General features: G+C 37.9%; 1 protein-coding gene across 2 annotated transcripts in view; it reads right to left on the reverse strand.

Moving 5' to 3' along the window:
* gmds (GDP-mannose 4,6-dehydratase) overlaps positions 1 to 18779 on the reverse strand; it is a 70033-nt gene that overhangs the window by 11860 nt on the left and 39394 nt on the right. For both annotated transcript variants that reach the window (XM_017682025.2, XM_017682016.2), the window contains 2 exons: positions 4593 to 4711; positions 4380 to 4476 (listed from right to left, as the gene is read on the reverse strand). In XM_017682025.2, coding sequence (XP_017537514.1) covers positions 4380 to 4476; positions 4593 to 4711 — 216 coding nt within the window. The remainder of the gene's footprint in view (positions 1 to 4379; positions 4477 to 4592; positions 4712 to 18779) is intronic.

The following is an 18779-nucleotide window of genomic DNA, read 5'->3' on the forward strand; positions in this document are numbered from 1 at the left end:
CCCACTACAGGCCACATATTCATACCCATACCCAACCAAGCCAAATGAACACCAATGTTCCACAACCCTACCAGGCCCACTTGTAGGCCATGCTCACCAGCTCAAACAGGGCCAGTGGTGATATTTGCTGGTTTTGAAAACTGAGGAGAATGTCTTGGGACAACACATAACTACAACTGAATGAAGATGGATGATCCAAGTAGAATGTGGCTCTCTTCTCTAATCATTTGACACAGAATATGGTCAAGATTTAACTGGTATCTTGTAAAGTGTGACATGCAGGTAAAGCAAAGTCTTTAACAGGTATTAAATCCTCCGCACAGTATTAAGGTTTAAGTGCTAACAGTAAACACTCTTCCATGCGTGTGTGCATGCTTTTCCATTGCATACAACAAAACATTTCTAAAAATCAGTAATATTCCAAGCATCATTTGAAAACAGCTATTTTAGGATAATTACATATATTTTAACCCACACAGACAGATACACTGATCGGATGACTGTGATATGCAGACAAGTCCAGGAGTTGTATCTGCTTTTCTCACTGTGAAAATAAAATGTTCTCAAAGGAATTTGTGAGTGTTTTCTCATTGTGTCCTTATAGAGCAAATCTAGGTACAAACTGCGGTGCTTATGAGATGAATAAAAATTCTTCCCAAAAAAAGGGATGAGTGATTTAGGTTTCTTGCAATGGACTGCCAACCCGTCCTGGGTGCGCCTCTCTCTCGCCTCTCTCTCGCCTCTCTCTCGCCTCTCTCTCGCCTCTCACAAGCACACATAATTACACACAATTACACACAGGGTTTTTCAGTAATTTATAGCTTTATCAAGTGGTCTTTGTGTTTACAGATCATTATCTCTGAAGATACTCATTTACAAATAATAGAATTGGTTTATGCTAACAAGAGAAACACCTCTGTAACATGTACAACAGGGCTCCTCAGATGTCTCACACAGTTTATTTGACCCAGTAGTACTCTTTGCATAAAGAAACAGGATAATCATGCACAGGAGATTAGACTGAACAGGCCACTGTACTGACATCACTGACTCATGCAACAGATTCATATGAGGGGTGAAAGTAACATACACTACTGATCAAAAGTTTAGAGTCACTGTTTCAGATCATATAAAATGATAACTAAAAAGTATTTAAATTTAAAACATACGCAACTTTACAGGTTTAATATAACTAGTAGGTAAGATATCTTTATATGTAACGGAACAGTAAATTAACCAGTAGCTGATTTTAAAGTGATTGAGAAAGAAGTATAGCACTAGTAACAAAGTTCTAATAAAATTAATGTCTAGAAAGCCTTAGATTTCAAAACTGGTGAGCAAATATTAAGGCAGATATCTTGACAAAAACATTCGTGAATAGATAATTACCAAATTACTCATCAGTGAATTACTTCCTAAAAACTGAGAAAAAAAAAAAAAATCTTAGATATCTTTTGATATCTACAAAATGTCAATGTTGCATTATAGTGTATTACTGTAGACAAAATAACAAAAAATATTTTGCCTAGTAATTTCCAACTTTCGAACAGTGCTAAATAAATGTATAAATTATGAAGAACTGTTGTGAACTTCAAAAAGTCATTTAAAATGCACGTAAAATTAGCATTTTAGTTTGTTTGTTAACGATTAGTTGATTAAAATGTTGATTTGATAAAATATGTTATGCTACAGTTTCGCATTCACCAAGTGGTCTATGTATGAGTTTGGAAATAAATATTCTATGATAAAAAGAAAGGTGAAAAGTGAAACTTGATATTTCAAAACTGTTATTAAATGGTTTCATTAAAATAGTTTATTGTTTATTGTACAGGAGTGGGCTGAACTTTCTGAGAAAGGGAAATAACAAAAATAAAGAGAGTAACAGTAACAACTAGAAAAATATATATATTTTGATGAGCCTTTCGTTTGTTTTTGCCAAGGACTCTTTTGGTATGTCCTGGAGAATTCTGCATGTTTGCATGTGACTTAAAAGGGGGATCTTAAATCTATTTCAACTCTAGCAACCTCCAGGTCTGAAGTCACCATGAAGAAGAGCAGCCTACTTCCTATATCAAGAGTCAAAGGTCGATGCACTTCCTATCCCACTGGTCAAAGGCCAAAGGGCTCCTCATTGTCACATTGAGTTTCTAGTGACGGATAAACCACACTCCTTTTGTGTGTGTGTGTGTGTGTGTGTGTGTGTGTGTGTGTGTGTGTGTGTGTGTGTGTAAAACCGGTATTATTTCCATAGTGCAGAACCTCCTCATAATCCTCTTTTACATCTCTTTTTTCACTGTCAGCACCATACAAGCCCTACAGTGTCAGGAATGTGGGGGCCATCACTCAGTAAATATGTGTATGTATGTTTTTTGTTGGTACCCTTTGAATTTCTGGTTCAGTGACCTCTGTTGTGCACAGTCACACAGAGAGATATAAAGAGAAGTCTGTGTCTGTTTATCAATCTACAGATAAAAGTGTCCTTTACATAATAACTTGTAATCAATTTCAGTTTAATAAATGTGCTGAAATGTTCTGAAAAGTAACACTATTCACGTTATTACACTTCACTACTACAATATGCTGAATGAACAGCTAAAGGACAATTTTGTATAGATGAAAAAGCTCTCTATCATACACACACATACCAAAACATCTTTCTCTTTTCATCATAGACGGAAGAACATGAGACTGAGACTCCCTCTGACTTTTTCAGGGTGTATTTATATGGCCTGGTTTAGTTGAGCCAACTGCACTGTTAGTGGACATGCAGTGACTTAAATATGATACTGTTGTGACAAATGGATGTGTGTTTCCTAATTTCTTCATACTAATAATATTGATAATTAAAAATATTTTAAAATTGTATAGTTATATACTTTTGTTTTTTTTTTTTCTCTAAAAGTCACTGAAACATACATAATATAAACAACACTGCACACATTAGTTGAAATCAGTGATTTCAGAAATCAAATGATTAAAAGCTAGACAAGATAGTTGGCTATACTCCCAGGTCTATAATGCATCAGGATCAGCAGTAGCAGCTCATTTTAATTAGCAGTAAATACAAACAGAAAAGACTGTACCAAAATATCGTCAATAACGTAAAAACTTTTGCGTTTGAGGCTATAACTAAAAAAATCTATTATGAAAACTACCTTTTGCTTTATTCATGACACAGCTCCCCCTATTGTTCTTAAGTCTAATTTCAGGGCATGAAACCGCAAACAAATGCCACTATGCTAGAGCTCCATCGTGCTTCAGTGTGATTTTACTGCAGTGAAAAACATGCTAATATCACTGGCTGTCACCACAGAGCAGCTATCTCTGAAAAATTCCTCTCATCCCCATCTAAAGCCAGGAAACAGGATAACCGGGCAAGGTAAGACATATACTCAAGAACATATGGCTTCAGATTTCAGTTTCCCCCATTTTCCAGCTTTCAAAAGCTGGTAGAGCTGGATTTAAAATCCAGGGAATAAAAAAATTAACCCCACACTGTCCAGTTAATCATTAAGTTAGCAGAGAGGGAAGATCGGTTAAAAACATAATCTAAAGACACCAGAACAGCTTTAGTAGCACACAGGTTTGCCAATACCAACAACAATGACATTAGGAGCATAGGGCCTATAATTTGTCAGTATTTAATAATGAATATGTACACAACAAGGTATTTAGATGTCATTAGATCAGTGAAAGAGTTTGTCTTCTCTAGCACTTTGGTTAAAGAACTCTCAAATAACTATCCAGATTATTGCAAAATCCTGTTGTACCAGTGCACTGCTAACAGTGTTATTCACATGGAAGTTCTTTGTTATGGCATAATGTTTTGTCCTATAGTGTTATGAATAATCTCTGACCATTGTGTTGCTTGGACAGCAAAACTTATTGATAATTAACTACAATGCTTAGTTAATTGCAGTGATAACTAATAAAAAACTAAATTATTTATTGAACATGTATTTTTTTCAAACTGTACTTAGAATATTCAGAATATTACCATCACACTAGAATGATTTTATACATGTACAGCATCTTTAACAAAATTGGCTATATATAATTAAAAACAGTGATTCCAGTCTTTTGAACAGTGAGTGGAGACTTCTGAATGCTAGTGTACATAAAACCTATAAGCGCATTATCCAAGTTACTGTTCTAAAATATATGATTAAATCTGGTTTTGTCCATCTGACTTGTAAATTATGTCACTTTGAACTAAGCCAACTAGAACTTGTAATAACATCTGGTCTTCTGCTTTGTCTACACCCTTAATTTTCGTCCTGCTAACGAAGCACTCCCTTGGCCACGCCGTCTGATGAGTGGACATGAAGTGCACAGGAATAATCGCCACTGCTAAATATCAGGGGCACAGGGGTACTTACCACTTCAGTGGGACGGTAGTACTTTGGGTCCACTCTTACATGGATAGCACCTGTCTCCTGACACCGGCCCACCTCATTCTCATTTTTCCCCTCCCATCTGCACAAGAGAAGCATTCAGACATTTCAAAATCCCTTTCGGAGGAGGAAGACAATTTTTGCATAAAGAATATCCATGCTTGTGTATGTGTATATTTATTGTGCATATGTGCTTACACAATGGTCTTGTCAATATGTTTAAAAGCTTTTTCCACGAACTCCCTCACGCTGTGTACCTCTCCGGTAGCTATGACGAAATCTTCTGGTTCCTTCTGCTGCAACATCAGCCACATGGCCTGAGACATAGAAATAGAGAGGGACTGTAAATTACCTTGCAAATGTTTAATCTGAAAATTCAGAATTGGCTATTCTGAAAACTATTTTTTGTTTATTACATTTCCTTTTATGAAGAAACACACAGACAGACACACTCACTGGATATACTGCAACATGTGTTCAATGCATTAATGTTATTATTTTTTCTTGTAAAATAGTGTAAAGCATTATATTTTAAATTTCATATTACAGTTAACAACTTAAGAAATATGTTACTTACACAACATGTATGTATGTGATGCATTTAAAAACATACAATTTTTCTATATAGATGATCCTTGCTCAGCCTTTGGCATAATTTAAACTTGTGTGCTACCTGTGCCATCTGATTGCAGTACAGTTTAGTCATAAACTATCTGACTAATCTGTCAAGGCATCTAATCCTAATGTAAATCTGGTGAATATAGATCTCTTTGCTGAACCAACCTTGCCTACATAAGCCAGAATTGATTTTTATTCTATAAGAGCTAATCAGCTTTTTACGTTTTAAGATTTTATTTTGAGATGGCTGTTTTTTTCTGTTTCTAGTGGTAAGTTTCCTGTAATTGGCCATTTCTGTCTAAATAAAGTATTAAAAGGACATCATTCTAAGGACTAGCATTCTCTTGCACTTTCCAGGTGGTACATATTTGTATGAGTTTTGGAAAGTAACACAGAAATAAGGAAATGAGTAGTGAGATTTTTTTTTCTTGAAAGTAATCTCAGAGTTTGAGAGAAATAATAAGTAATTTGTAATAGACTACTTTTTTGAATAACTACTCCTAATATTGACACTGACAAAGACACTGACACAGATCTTCTGTGCTTTCATGTGGTTATGATCTTACACACACTCCAGCACACACATACCCATCCCTGTCCTGACGTCAGCACAATGCCTCTTGGGATATTAATTGTGGGAATGAAGTAAAAAGTTCCCAGGTCCAAATGATCACACACACACACACACACACACACACACACACACACACACACACACACACACACACACAGATATGATTATAAAAGAGATAAAGAAAAAAAAGATGAATGGGGAAAAACAGTTGCAGTTCTGGTTAAGATCTGGTCAACATCAGCAAATATCACTTAATGTCTCTCACAAACACAAAGATACAAACACATCCATTCATGTTCACTGCGGCTGATGCTGCTGTCCAGTTGGCCAGAAGAGGCCTTGACTCCCAGGCTAGCGGCCCTTTTGTCCCCTGCTAGGCTCAATGGTGGGATAAAGAGCCCATCGGCATGTTCTATCCACTGCAGTGGGAACAGCTGAACTGGCCACATTCACACTCCCCCATATTTTATTCAGACTCCTCTCACATGCTCCATCCATCAAGACCAAATGAGATACCAGACACACAAATGAAGAGAAAAGTGGAAAAAAAAGGAGAGGTTGCTTGACTGTTTAAAATGATTGTTGCTTAATAAATAAGTTTAAGAATTATCTTTTACTGTTATCTTTAATCACTGTTCTTCAATTTTAAACAGTCTGGAAATTATCCTACATAAAAAAACAAGCATACTGGTGTTACCCTTAAGGATTTGTAAGCCACTTCTCAGAAATCTAAGGAAAGTACTTTACCCTTGAACTTTATTTCACTAAAGAGCTTCAGGGCCAGAACATCTCCAGTTTTCAGCACATTTATTGATGCAACAGGGAGTGGATAAGTACACTGAATTAGGAGCACTTGAACATTATTATATTCATTCCCCTTTAGCCTACTTCCTATAGCATATCTGTCCCTCAACTCTCTCCTTCAACTCTCTCCTGTTCTCTCCAGCTCTGGATCATTACCTCTGTGAGGGACAGCAGAGAGGCCCAGGCCAAAACTCCCTTTCCTGTTCACGACACACACACACAAAACGCACACACATGCATGCGCGCGCACACACACACACACACACACACAAATACCCATAGAGAAGCTCTACCCTCCTCCAAACCTCTGTGGTAAAGGCCAGAGAAAGTGCAGCATTTTCTACAGTTAAAATCCCATCACTGTGTGTGCTGAATGTTCTTTCTCAAATTCACATGGTGTTCTTGGTGTCAAATCTAACCGTGACTTATTGCAGCTCTATAGCGGCTCTATACAACGTTAGTCGACACACAAGGGGGAGGGAAAACATTAGCTAAAGAGCATGGAGAAAAGTATTATGGAGTTCCTCCTTTATCAGTCTGACCTTCCTGTCCATCCATCATAGCAGCCTTATTCCTAAGAGTCTCAAATTCTGCAATGCCATGTAGATTATGTGCAATTTCACTGTGGAATTAACAGATTGTGAGCTACACTGGTTGTTTGTGCCATGCAGGATCAATTGTGAAGAAGAAAAAAAAATTATCTTAACAGTACATCCAGTCTTCTCCTAGCTCTGCGGTTATTTTATTTTCAAGTAGAAAAATAACTTGGCTTGTATTCTGAAGATGCTTCCTCATCCCCAAAAAGGGCAACCCTGATTTTGTGGCTGTGGTTCTACATGTAAAGACAATACAGTCACTGATCATGAAAGTAATGAAGAAATTATGGTCTAACCCAAGAGTGAAATCTAAAGACATCACCATGTGCAGACAGCATCTGTACCTGACTGTAAGAGACCATTGAAATGAGCTGGTTTTATCATGGAATCAGGACTATGATGCTATTCGCACTGCAGCTCCTCTTCCTTGGTTTTGAACCGGTTTTCGTTAACGCTAGTTTTAAACTAGAAGGAGCATAACCTCTGTTGTACCATGTCTGTTTTTAACAAGATGTATGTCATAAGTTAAAAATGTGGCAGGAGCATATTTTACATGCTTCTGGCGGTATGCTGCGCGCAGTAACTTGAAAAAAAAATTGAAAAAAATGGAAGTGTAATAACTGCACATTCTTTTTTTGATGTGCCTATATCTTGAGGAAAGGTGGCTGGCTTACAGACAGTCGAAAATCTGACAATATCAAGCTTTTATTTTTCTCTTAAAAAAATACACATCACAGACATTTAGATAGCTTTATTAGCATTTTATGTGCCTTTATTCCCAAGTTGGGGACAATGGTGGCATAAATAGAACGGGAAAATGAAGGCAAAGGATCAGAAGTGGACTAAGCTCAACACAGCAGATTCCCAATAAAGTGTATCCATACATACTCTTAATCCAAAATACTGTGACACTGTGTAGTATATATTTTTTTTCTCTCATCCCTACTTACCATTGATAGTATCTTAAAAGAAAGACAGACAGACAGACAGACAGACAGACAGACAGACAGACAGAGATATAGTTAGAGATAGCAAGCAAGCAAGCAAGCAAGAAAGCAAGAAAGCAAGAAAGAAAGAGAGAAAGAGTGAGAGAAAGAGAGAGAGAGAGAATAAGACAGCAAGAGCAAGATATAAACTGTCAAGTATTTTTTGAAGTTGAAAAAAAAGAAAAGAAAAACAAAAGCTCAAGAGTGATGGTATTCCCAGTGCAGCCTCAATGCCTCCATTGTCTGAGTGTAATGTGTGTGTTCTTCACTTTAAGGTGAAGAAACATGGAATACACAAAGCAGTGCATGATTTCAGAAATTCATAGAGAACAAGTTAACTGATCACATAACCACACAATTATCCCGTACAAGTGGCGGCTAATTGGGACAAAATGCGATGATAAATTGGGTAAGTCTCTGTTTAAAGGAAAAGTAGAAAATCTGTTTGAGGGAAGACATTACATCTCTGCTAATTCCCTACTCTCTCTAAATCACACAGACAAACACAGATTGCTGAGCTGCTTTGGCACGAGTGTTTACATTTTCCGAGTCTGTTGTTCTGCTGTAAACAGAATCTCAGTTTCGCTCTGCAATACCAAACACATGTTTTAAACTAAGCCCTGAAACACACACTAATACGTGCATAAAGCAGAGAGACTTCTTACACATCCATGCAAACGGAAACATATAGCTCCATTTAACATTAAAATTTTTTCAGGTGAATTGTGTTCGCTAAAAATGCGACCAATCAAAACCAGCATCTGATCATAACAGCACTTATGCACAATTCAAACCTGGGGTCTGCGAGTGCAGGTGAGAATGTAGGCCTCACTTATTTGGGCTCTGTTTTTCTAGAAGCCTATTTTTGAAACTGGTGAAAGTTTTAATGCTCCCCTCTCCCCTCCCCCTCCCTGACACCATACAAATACTCACACATAGTCCGGCCTTTTTTTTGTATGGAGCACAGAAGTGCTCTGTTTAAGGCAGGTGGTTTGAGTTAAGCGCAGACAGGCTGTCGTACGGCTGTACTCCACACATACATACACACATACCGCGCGGGTGAGTTCTTGACTGCCGATCACCTGTGAACTTTATTAGTGTTATTCTACACTGGCTATTTTCTCTGACTCCATGTTACTGCTGCCAATCGGACTCAAACACAATAAAACCACAACAATGACCTCTAAATGAATTTGGAGCTCAGCAACTTGTAAGGCCTGTAAATCAGCATATTTGTATGGGTAACCCTGCTGTGAATCATGCTCAAAAAGAGAATTACTTGTGTGTGCGCGTAGCAGAGATGGTTATCAGCATCGTTTAGTCCGCTGTCAAAAGCAGATTGGTTACAAATTGGAAAATGAGCAGCAGGTGTGTGGACAACTATGCATACACACATGCACCACACACTCCGTAATGACAAGACAATGCAAGTGGAAAAAAATTGTCCTGTCCTACAGACAGCAAACACAAATGAACACACATGAGAATGCACTTTAATATACACAGCAGATTTTAAAAGTACATTCTGGGCAAAATCAAAGAATTGACCACATGAACTCAATGATCCCAGTACTAGGCCCAAAAAAATAGAAGAAAACCGTTTGTAGTTTAATCTGCTGCCAGAGGAGTTATGCACGTCACCTTTGTGGCACTAAAATCATTTAATCAGTTTCAGCATGTAAAACCAAAGCTTTCTAGCATATTTTCAATCCCTGTATTTAATATGTACGAGGCTTATTGGATGCACGTATGAGTGATTTGTGATATACCTATTTATGTGACTAATAACCTGTGAATTTTCAGCTTTGTTAGATCACATTCTTTACATATTAAAGACAACAAAAGCAATCAGAGGTCTCCTTATTAATGGAAAAGAGTAAATAAAACTGCAAAAATAGCCATTTCTTTTTGCATCAATCTGTTGAAAACATGATTTCTTGCATGCTGCAGTAGAGCCACTGCAGTCACTAGAGTGATATATACTAGTGTACAGACTAGGCGAATCCCCTTTTGATGATTTATCTTAAAAAGGTAGGAGAAGCATTTTAAAGTATAATTACATTAGTTGCTGCTAGGAAGCTGAATAGCTTATTGCAGGCATGTAACTTGTGGCAACAAAAAAAGAGAGCAAGTGTTCCTCGACAGAAACACTCATCAGATAAGGAAAAGGAAGAAAAAGCTAAAAGTTAGCAAGGTAGCTAGCTATCAATATACCTCAATTTGGTTTCTTTTCTCAGGCTGAAAGGTTCAAGTCACTGGCACCCATTTTGTGCTGAATTAAAGACAGAATCTCTGTTTTCTTTACAATTTTGTACAATGACCAAGGTCAAATTACACTGACGCCAGCTTGGTTGTATATTATTCAATCAGTGGCTAGGCTAGAAGTCAGGATTGGTCAATACCACAGAGATCCCCAATGGTTGTATGACGTATTTGTGTAATGCATGATGGGTATTGCAGTAAGATGTAAGCAATGGTGAGTGAATGACAGAGAGAAATCACTGAAGCTTGATGTATGTTCTTCATCTACATTTAAATGACATTTAAAATGATCTATTTTTGTGGATGAGTAAAGTGTTTATAACTGTCTTTTGTGTTTGTACAGTTGTATTTTTGGAAGGACATCATGTTCACGTCTCTGAACTGATGTGTTCCACAATTGAGCCTGTACAGACTGCCCAAACCTATGTGAGGGCATGGAGAACAAGCAAATAAGATCCACAGACAGAGAATGAAAATGATTGATACTTTTTTCTCACTGAGATACAGTACACACATAATGAGACGCAGAGCAGAATCAATGAAGCAATATATTCAACATGAATAAGTTGGCTAAATAACAAGGCTTTAACAAGACTGGTAGAAGAGCAACGAAAAGAAAGTGAGAGAGAGACAAAGACTTCACATATACTCTGTTAAGCAATGGAAGCCTCCGCTATGTGCAGGTCTGAACAGCACAGTGGAGATCTACTTTTAACATGCATCTCCTAATACTGCATTCACTCAAACTAATGCTTATTTCCATATGCTTCACACTCCACATTATGACAGGAATGCATTTCATGACTAAAATACACATGTCAAAGTCCTGCTTCCAATAAAAGGCAACACTAGAGAAAGGGAATTTTGGGATACTTTCCAAGCCAAGCTGTTTATGCGAGTGTGTGTCTGTGTGCGTGTGTAAAAATGTACTAATCAAACTCATTAGTGAGGACGAAGTCTGGCAGCCTGGTACACGACCCACAGCACTAAATAGGTACACACGTGTGCGTATATGAGTGAGTAATACAGAAAGACAGACAGAGAGACAGAGAGAAACAGAGAGAGCATGAGAGAGACAGAGAGAAACAGAGAGAGCGAGAGAGAGAGAGAGAGAGAGAGAGAGAGAGAGAGAGAGAGAGAGAGAGAGAGAGAGAGCGAGAGAGAGAGAGAGAGAGAGAGAGAGAGAGAGAGAGAGAGAGAGAGAGAGAGAGAGAGTGAGAGAATCACAATGTGCAAAATAAAACAAAGGAAATCAACAACCATGGAATCTTAATAGTGGCACTCCAAACATGGCCTTCTCTCTCAAAGGCAGCACACATACACTCACACATACACAGATCTGTGGGAGTTAATATATCACTGTTGTCAGAAGAAAACCTTGTATCTCCAAAATGGTAACTTCACAGGAGAAGGAAAAAAACAACTTTACTTGTAATGTAAGTCAATGGAACCAGACGTTTTTCCAAGTAATTTTAGGCCATTTCTTTTGGTCCTTTCATCATAAAATTTGCACACAAAGTAAAGGAAAACCGGCACTTTTAGCTTATGTGAAAAACAGCAAAAATGGAGATACAAGGTTTTCTTCTGACAACAGTGATATGTAGAAATGTGTATGTACTGACTGAGAAAGAAAAACAAAAAGCATGAGAGAGAGAGAGAGAGAGAGAGAGAGAGAGAGAGAGAGAGAGAGAGAGAGAGAGAGAGAGCTGTTGGTTTCAGCTGTTTTATGCAGGTACAGAGAGGGTAGTTCCTACTTTACGTTCAGGGCCCAACCCTACACACCCCCTGTGGAAGGAAGAGCAGCAATGCCTGTGTCAGAGAGTAGGGATTGGCTTTAGGTGCTAAAGGAGAGCAGTTATGTGAAGAATGTGCTGTTTTGATAAGATAACAGGTTAAGATGGCAGCCAAAGAAAAGCTGACAACCTGCATGTCTGCTTTCTAATTCAGACTTTATTTCACAAGCAGATCTAATGAAATGTGATGGAGACAAATGCACACAGAGAGAAGGAAAGGAAAAAAAACAGAATGAGAGAGAGAGACCTGGAGTCTCTTAAAACATTTTTCATTATAATAAACACACTGTAAAACACAATTACAGGCTTTTATTAGGCACAGCTTGACATATTTGTTTAAATATAACTGTTCATTTGGACATCAATTCTCAAATATTTGTCAGACTCTGTTTGAGTTTAGATTTCACGCTCAAGTTTCTCATAGCCTTTCTTTAGCCATCTCCTATTTTTTAAAGAAAAAGGCCTGCATTAACCTGTACTTCAGTTTTTCTCCCTCTGCTGCCACTGCCGCCTCTGTTTATACATCCATAAATATTGCATACTGCACTGCCACTTGTTTGTACACCAAGACATATGGCACAACTATTAATAAATGTTGTTGTTTACAGTGTTTAGTCACTGGGTTCATTCATGGGACATGACATGCACCACAGCATTGTTACCTGCATATTTAGTTTAGTATTAGTATTTAGTATTTTTGTAGTGCACATTACATTTCATGGTTGTTTTTGTACATTTTAAGATTAAGAGACCCTTATTAGTCCCACAAATGGGAAAATTTCACCTCTACATTTAACCCATCCGTGCAGTGAAACACCACATACATAGTAGTAAGCACACATACTACTGGGCATTGAGCACATTTGTCCGGAGCGGTGGGCAGCCCTATCCGCAGCGCTTGCTCAAGGGTAGTCACATACCGCTGGCTCTGGGGATTGAACAGGCAACCTTCTGGTCACAGGGCCAGTTCCCTAACCTCCAACCCATTACTGCCCCTTTTATTATATAGCTTTACTTCTTCTTCTATTTACAGTCTATTGACCTAGGTAAAGTTTATAAAAACTGATGTTCGAAGGCAGTGATTAATTCTGTCAAAGTAAGTAGAATTTAACTTTGTTTATCAATCATATAAAACAGCTCTGGTTGTCACTACTTGGTAATTTACCAGGCAGTAACTTTACAAATAATGAGTTTTATTAGTTCCACAACTGGCGATTTGCTTTTGGGTAAGGTTTGGACTGAATTTGTGTTGGGCTAGAGTCTAAACTTGGTGCACTGGGTAGAGGCTGAATCATGTAGAGACAGAAATCTCTTGGGATACATTCTGGTTCAGACAAAAATTTCAAGTCCCATTTAAGCTCCATCATTAAGTCTTCAAATAACTAACACAAACATACAAGCATGCACATTCAGACACAGACACACACACACCTGAACAGTGCTACAGCACACATAAAATAAATGTGAAAACATTGCTTTCAAAAGTGTCTTTGCTTGTTTTGTTTTTTTTATATACTGTTGATTCCTGTGGTCACAGACCAGCAGTAAGATCACTATGTCCATAATAATCTCTTGATGTCTATCTCTGAACATACTACATCTAGAATGCATCTTGATATCTTACAGGGAAAAAAAGTATGACAATTAGAAATTTCACTCATAATTCAAAGTCTTGAAATTCCATTCTTGCTGTGCTCTCTCAGCATGCAGCACATTTTGAACGAGCTTCTTAATATTGTAGAATTACAGTATTTAGTTCAATAGGTCAGTTTAAAACTTAAAGACGGATGTTTCTGTAAATATGCATATTAGTGTATCTATCTTTGCAAGCATGTATACCGAGACATTGGGTCTATTTTCATATTTGTTCATCTTCAAAGGAAAAATTAGCTTAGTATAATCAGAGACTAGTCTACATGCGTCAAACTTCTGGCCAACATCTTCATGTCTCAGCATCTAATATGCTAATTCAAAAATGTTTGATAATGTAAACAAGTTGACAACAATTAAAAAGCCTTTAAGTGTATGTTAAAGTCAAAAGAGAATTTTTCCCCATTTTCCCCATCCCCAGTAAACACAGTCACCAAGGAGTGAGGATTTTAGATTTAGTCTACATAAAGGACCTCTATCAACTGATTCACCAGCTACCGGAACATCTCTGTGCTACTGTGACTATGTAGCCCTCGGTTAACATTAAACAAAGTATCATATTCCTAATCAATCACACCTCCATCACAGGACACACACAAAACATATATAAACAGAGTTCACAGTAATAAAAGACACACACAGGCTGAACCATGATGGTGCAATGTTGTCAGACACAGACAGACAGGCTTGAGTTAGTAACATATGAAGTTATAATGAAATACATTTTTGTCATATTGGATACGAAGGCCCTGAAATCAGAATCACATGTTGTAATTTCAGTGAGCAGCTGAGAGAGACTGTGATGTATTCAAGCTGTCGGTAGGTGTGTGCGACAGAGGAGACAGACTCTGTGTGTGTGTGTGTGTGTGTGTGTGTGTGTGTGTGTGTGTGTGTGTGTGTGTGTGTGTGTGTGTGTGTGTGTGTGTGTGTGTGAGAGTGTGTGTGTGTGAAAGTTATGTCTTTGGGGGAGGGAGTGGTTTCAAAACACCTGCATTGCATAAATTCTGAGCAAAACTAGCAGAACAATACATTTCTAATAGCCGAGAGAGGGCAAGCTACAGTAGACAATTCTAACATGGCCCAGCTGCACGTGTGTGCTACAGTGTGATTCTGGCAAGCTCCTCCTGATTCGTGTCAGGATCTGATTGTATTTGGCTAAGGCTGAAATGAGCCGAAAAGTCCTTTGATTAACAGAAAGAAAGAAAAAAACTAAACAAAAAACTATTGCAGCAACATGGACAGCAAAGCAATAAAATTAGTTAATGTACTTGCTTGGCATGCACATTTTTTAATTCTCACACATAACATTTCATTGTGAGCACTAAATCACACGTAATAACATGCAATACACTATTATTTACATTCACAAAACACATAATGAAATCACATTATAATGTACACAGGGGCTCAAGTTTTGAGGCCTTGTTGATTTTTTTTTACTTAAACCTGGAAATAAACAACGTTTACAAACAATGTAATTTTGAAAAAATGTAGGACAAAGAATAGTTATGGCAAATAAAATAAATTCTGAAATACTTCTAGGTTGCAATTTGTTATTATCTGACCACGTCAACGCCTTTGAAAAGAAAGGTCCAATTATTTTGAGCCTTTCCATTCTAACTCTCAGGTGGACTTGATCTTTTTTGAGCTTTTGCACAAACTTCTGAAGTCTGGAGTCTACAATGTTAATAAAACAAATGAGGGGCATAGCAAATAAAAAACTCAGAAATTTATCATTAGGTCTTCAAATAATTTAACATAAATTCAGAAATTTATGTTAAAATTTCAAAGATTTAACCCTTGACTCAAACCAATACGCATACACAAAACGACACAGAGCGTGCACCCACACACAAACTCAAGTCTAATCCTCCAAGCCTGCACTTCCTATAAAGACAGGAAACCGGAAGCACTCATTCAGCCAAGTCTCTACTCATTTCCTCAGATTTCAACAGAGGAACCTTTTAAACCATTTAACAGCCTTCACCAGTCTGTATTCTGTCTGACGCCTTCGACCTGTCTCTAACATTTCTTACATCTTTTCAAGTTATTCAGTAGTGTTTCCACAACAGGGGTGAACCAATCTTTTCCTGTCCTTGCTTGAGCTCAGGGTTTTGCACATAGCTTGTATCTTCATAGAAAGGTTTTGCCAAAAAATGTGACAGTCTGGAGAAACACAAGAGCCTTAAGTCATTATGTCCAATGCCAAACACTGGCTAGAGGGGTATAAAGGCCCAAGTGTTTTTGGTATGGCCAACTTATACTTCTCCGTCTGTGTATCCATGAATATCTGCAGGCACCATGCACAGTTCTCTGCATAGGTGTCAACGTTAGATTAGTGTGTGCACTAAGGAGAAGTGCCCAAACCAGAACATAAACAGAACAAAGAGGAGCGTCTAGAATGGGTTGTATAAATGTTTGTAATGCTACACCCCTGTGTTGATTCTGCATTATTTCTGGTTCAGGTCGAGTACTGTTTGGGTCTCATCTTGCTCGAATGCTACCCAATAGCCAATCAGCATTTGCTTGACACACGGCTCTGTAGTTTGCACAATGCATATGTGAGATTTTGGAGGTGTACATGCCATGGCCTCTGTGCTCTTGTACAAGCGACTATTACCTATAAACCCCTTCCCTGCATCTCTACACAGATACAGTGGGGTAGAAAAGTCTGAGACCACTAGTGAACATGCTTCTCTTTTGCATTCCTTGCCAATTTAAAAACTTTTTTAAGTTTTATTACAAAATGTTATCGACTTAATAAGAATAAGAAATTTTAACATGAATTTCAGAATTTTTGGTATTTAATATGTCCTTCATTTGCTTTATTGATAACTATCCATTGAGCTAACATGGACCGTAAAAGTTGGTGCAAAAGCCTCTGATGAGAAGATCAAATTCATTTGAGAGTCATATGAACATCTGCTTCAACATGGTTAATGTCACAAACGTTTATTTTGAATAGTAATCTAGAAAATGTAGAATCTTTAAGACTTCTTCATTTTACTTATAATAACTTCTCTTAATTTCTTTGTAAATTTTTTTAAACTGTTAATTTCCAGGTTTAAATAAAGATTTTCAATATAGTGTGAGACTTTTGAATCCAACTGTATTTGCATCTTTGGAAAAGTACAAATCATTCTTTAGGCTGTCCTAAAGGACATAGGCAAAAACCAGCAGAGGTAACACTAAACCCAAAGTTCACCTTAAACCATCAGTAAACCCACTACACACATGAATTGCTTCAGCCATATGGAGGAAGGAGTGCCCAACAGAGGAAACAAGAGCGGTCATTTACAACCAGGCAAGGATTACCACCTCCTGGGATAAATCTGGGTGGCCACACGTTACCATACAGGCAACCACACACACACACACACCCACCCACCCAACACAAAGGTCTTCGTAGGGCAGGGCAGCATTTGACCTATAGCCTGTGGACTCTAAAGGAGAAACTCCTGACCTATTATCCAATCCAATGCATCACTGCCCACATCTGGATGGCGTGTGTGTGCGCAGAGATGTTTAACAGCCTGGGTGTAGGGTTGTGACTGCTGAGTCATTAAGATGTTTAATGGTGAAAATGTTCCAGTTCTCTTGCGGTTAAACAAGACTGACCTTCATAGTCTCACATTGTGTGTGACTTAGAAAGCAAAACCAAAAGTTAAAGAACAAGAAAAAAGTATACTCAGAGTAAGGGGGTCCTGACTCTTTTGATATTTTGGTATTTATTATTTTCTATGCTTAAGGCTAATGTAAAAAGCTTGAGACTAGCAGTGGTGCACCTGTGAAATGTGCCCCTGGGGAAACACAAGCTCCTCCAACTATTTCCTGACCCTGAGGGAGGGGTAAAGCAAAACCAGATGGGGTGAGAGGGTTGGCCAGGTCAGATGGGGTTGGGAAAGGATGAAAAGTGAGTGTGTGTCTACACACGGGTTAACTTGTGGGTTGAGCTAATCATGTTCCTGTTCTAGGTCAATTTAATAAAACATTATAAGACCCATATATAATATGTATAACATAAATTTCTTATATACACACACATACATACATACACAGTATCTCACAAAAGTGAGCACACCCCTCACATTTCTGCAAATATTTTATTAAATCTTTTCATGGGACAACATTATAGAAATGAAACTTGGATAAAACAAAGTTGCCTTGTATAGCAGTACAGATTTACTGTCCTCTGAAAAGAACTCAACACACAGCCATTAAAGTCTAAATAGCTGGCAACACAAGTGAGTACATCTCACAGTTAACATGTCCAAATTGTGCCCAATTGTGTAGTTGTCCCCGCCTGGTGTCATGACTCATTACAAGGTTCCAGGTGTGAATAGAGAGCAGGGCTGTAAAATTTGGTGTTTTGGGTACAATTCACTCATACTGGCCACTGGATATTCAACATGGCACCTCATGGCAAAGAACTATTTGAGGATATGAGAAATAGAATTTTTTGTCTCCACAAAGATGGCCTAGGCTATAAGAAGATTGCTAACACTCTGAAACTGAGATATAGCATGGTGGCCAAGGTAATACAGCTGCTTTCCAGGATGGGTTCCACTTCGAATAACTGCATGGCAGTTTTCCAACATGATAACAACCCCAAACAAACCTCCAAGATGACAACAGCCTTGCTGAGTGTAAAGGTGACGGACTAGTCCAAGTATGTCTCCAGGTCTAAACCCAATTGAGCACCTGTGGGGCATCATAAAGCAGAATTCCATGTCCAAGAGGGTTAAGGCAATGCTAGATAATAATGGTGGTCACACAAAATATTGACACTTTGAGCACAATTAGGACATGTTCACTGTGAGATATACTCATTTGTGTTGCCTGCTATTTAGACATTAACAACTGCGTGTTATTTTCAGAGGACAATAAATCTATACTGCTATACACTGACTACGTGATATCTAAGTTTCATTTCTATAGCATTATCCCATGAAAAGATATAAAATATATGTGAAAAAGCAACAGTGGCTGCATGTTTCAACTAATGAGTGTACATATCATCTCACATATACAGTTAATGGTTCCCACTCTGTGATTGTACGTTTCTCTCGCTCATATGGCTGGATTCTTGTTACAGTGAAGGC

The sequence above is a fragment of the Pygocentrus nattereri genome, chromosome 4 (assembly GCF_015220715.1).
Source record: "Pygocentrus nattereri isolate fPygNat1 chromosome 4, fPygNat1.pri, whole genome shotgun sequence".
NCBI classification, from domain to species: Eukaryota; Metazoa; Chordata; class Actinopteri; order Characiformes; family Serrasalmidae; genus Pygocentrus; species Pygocentrus nattereri.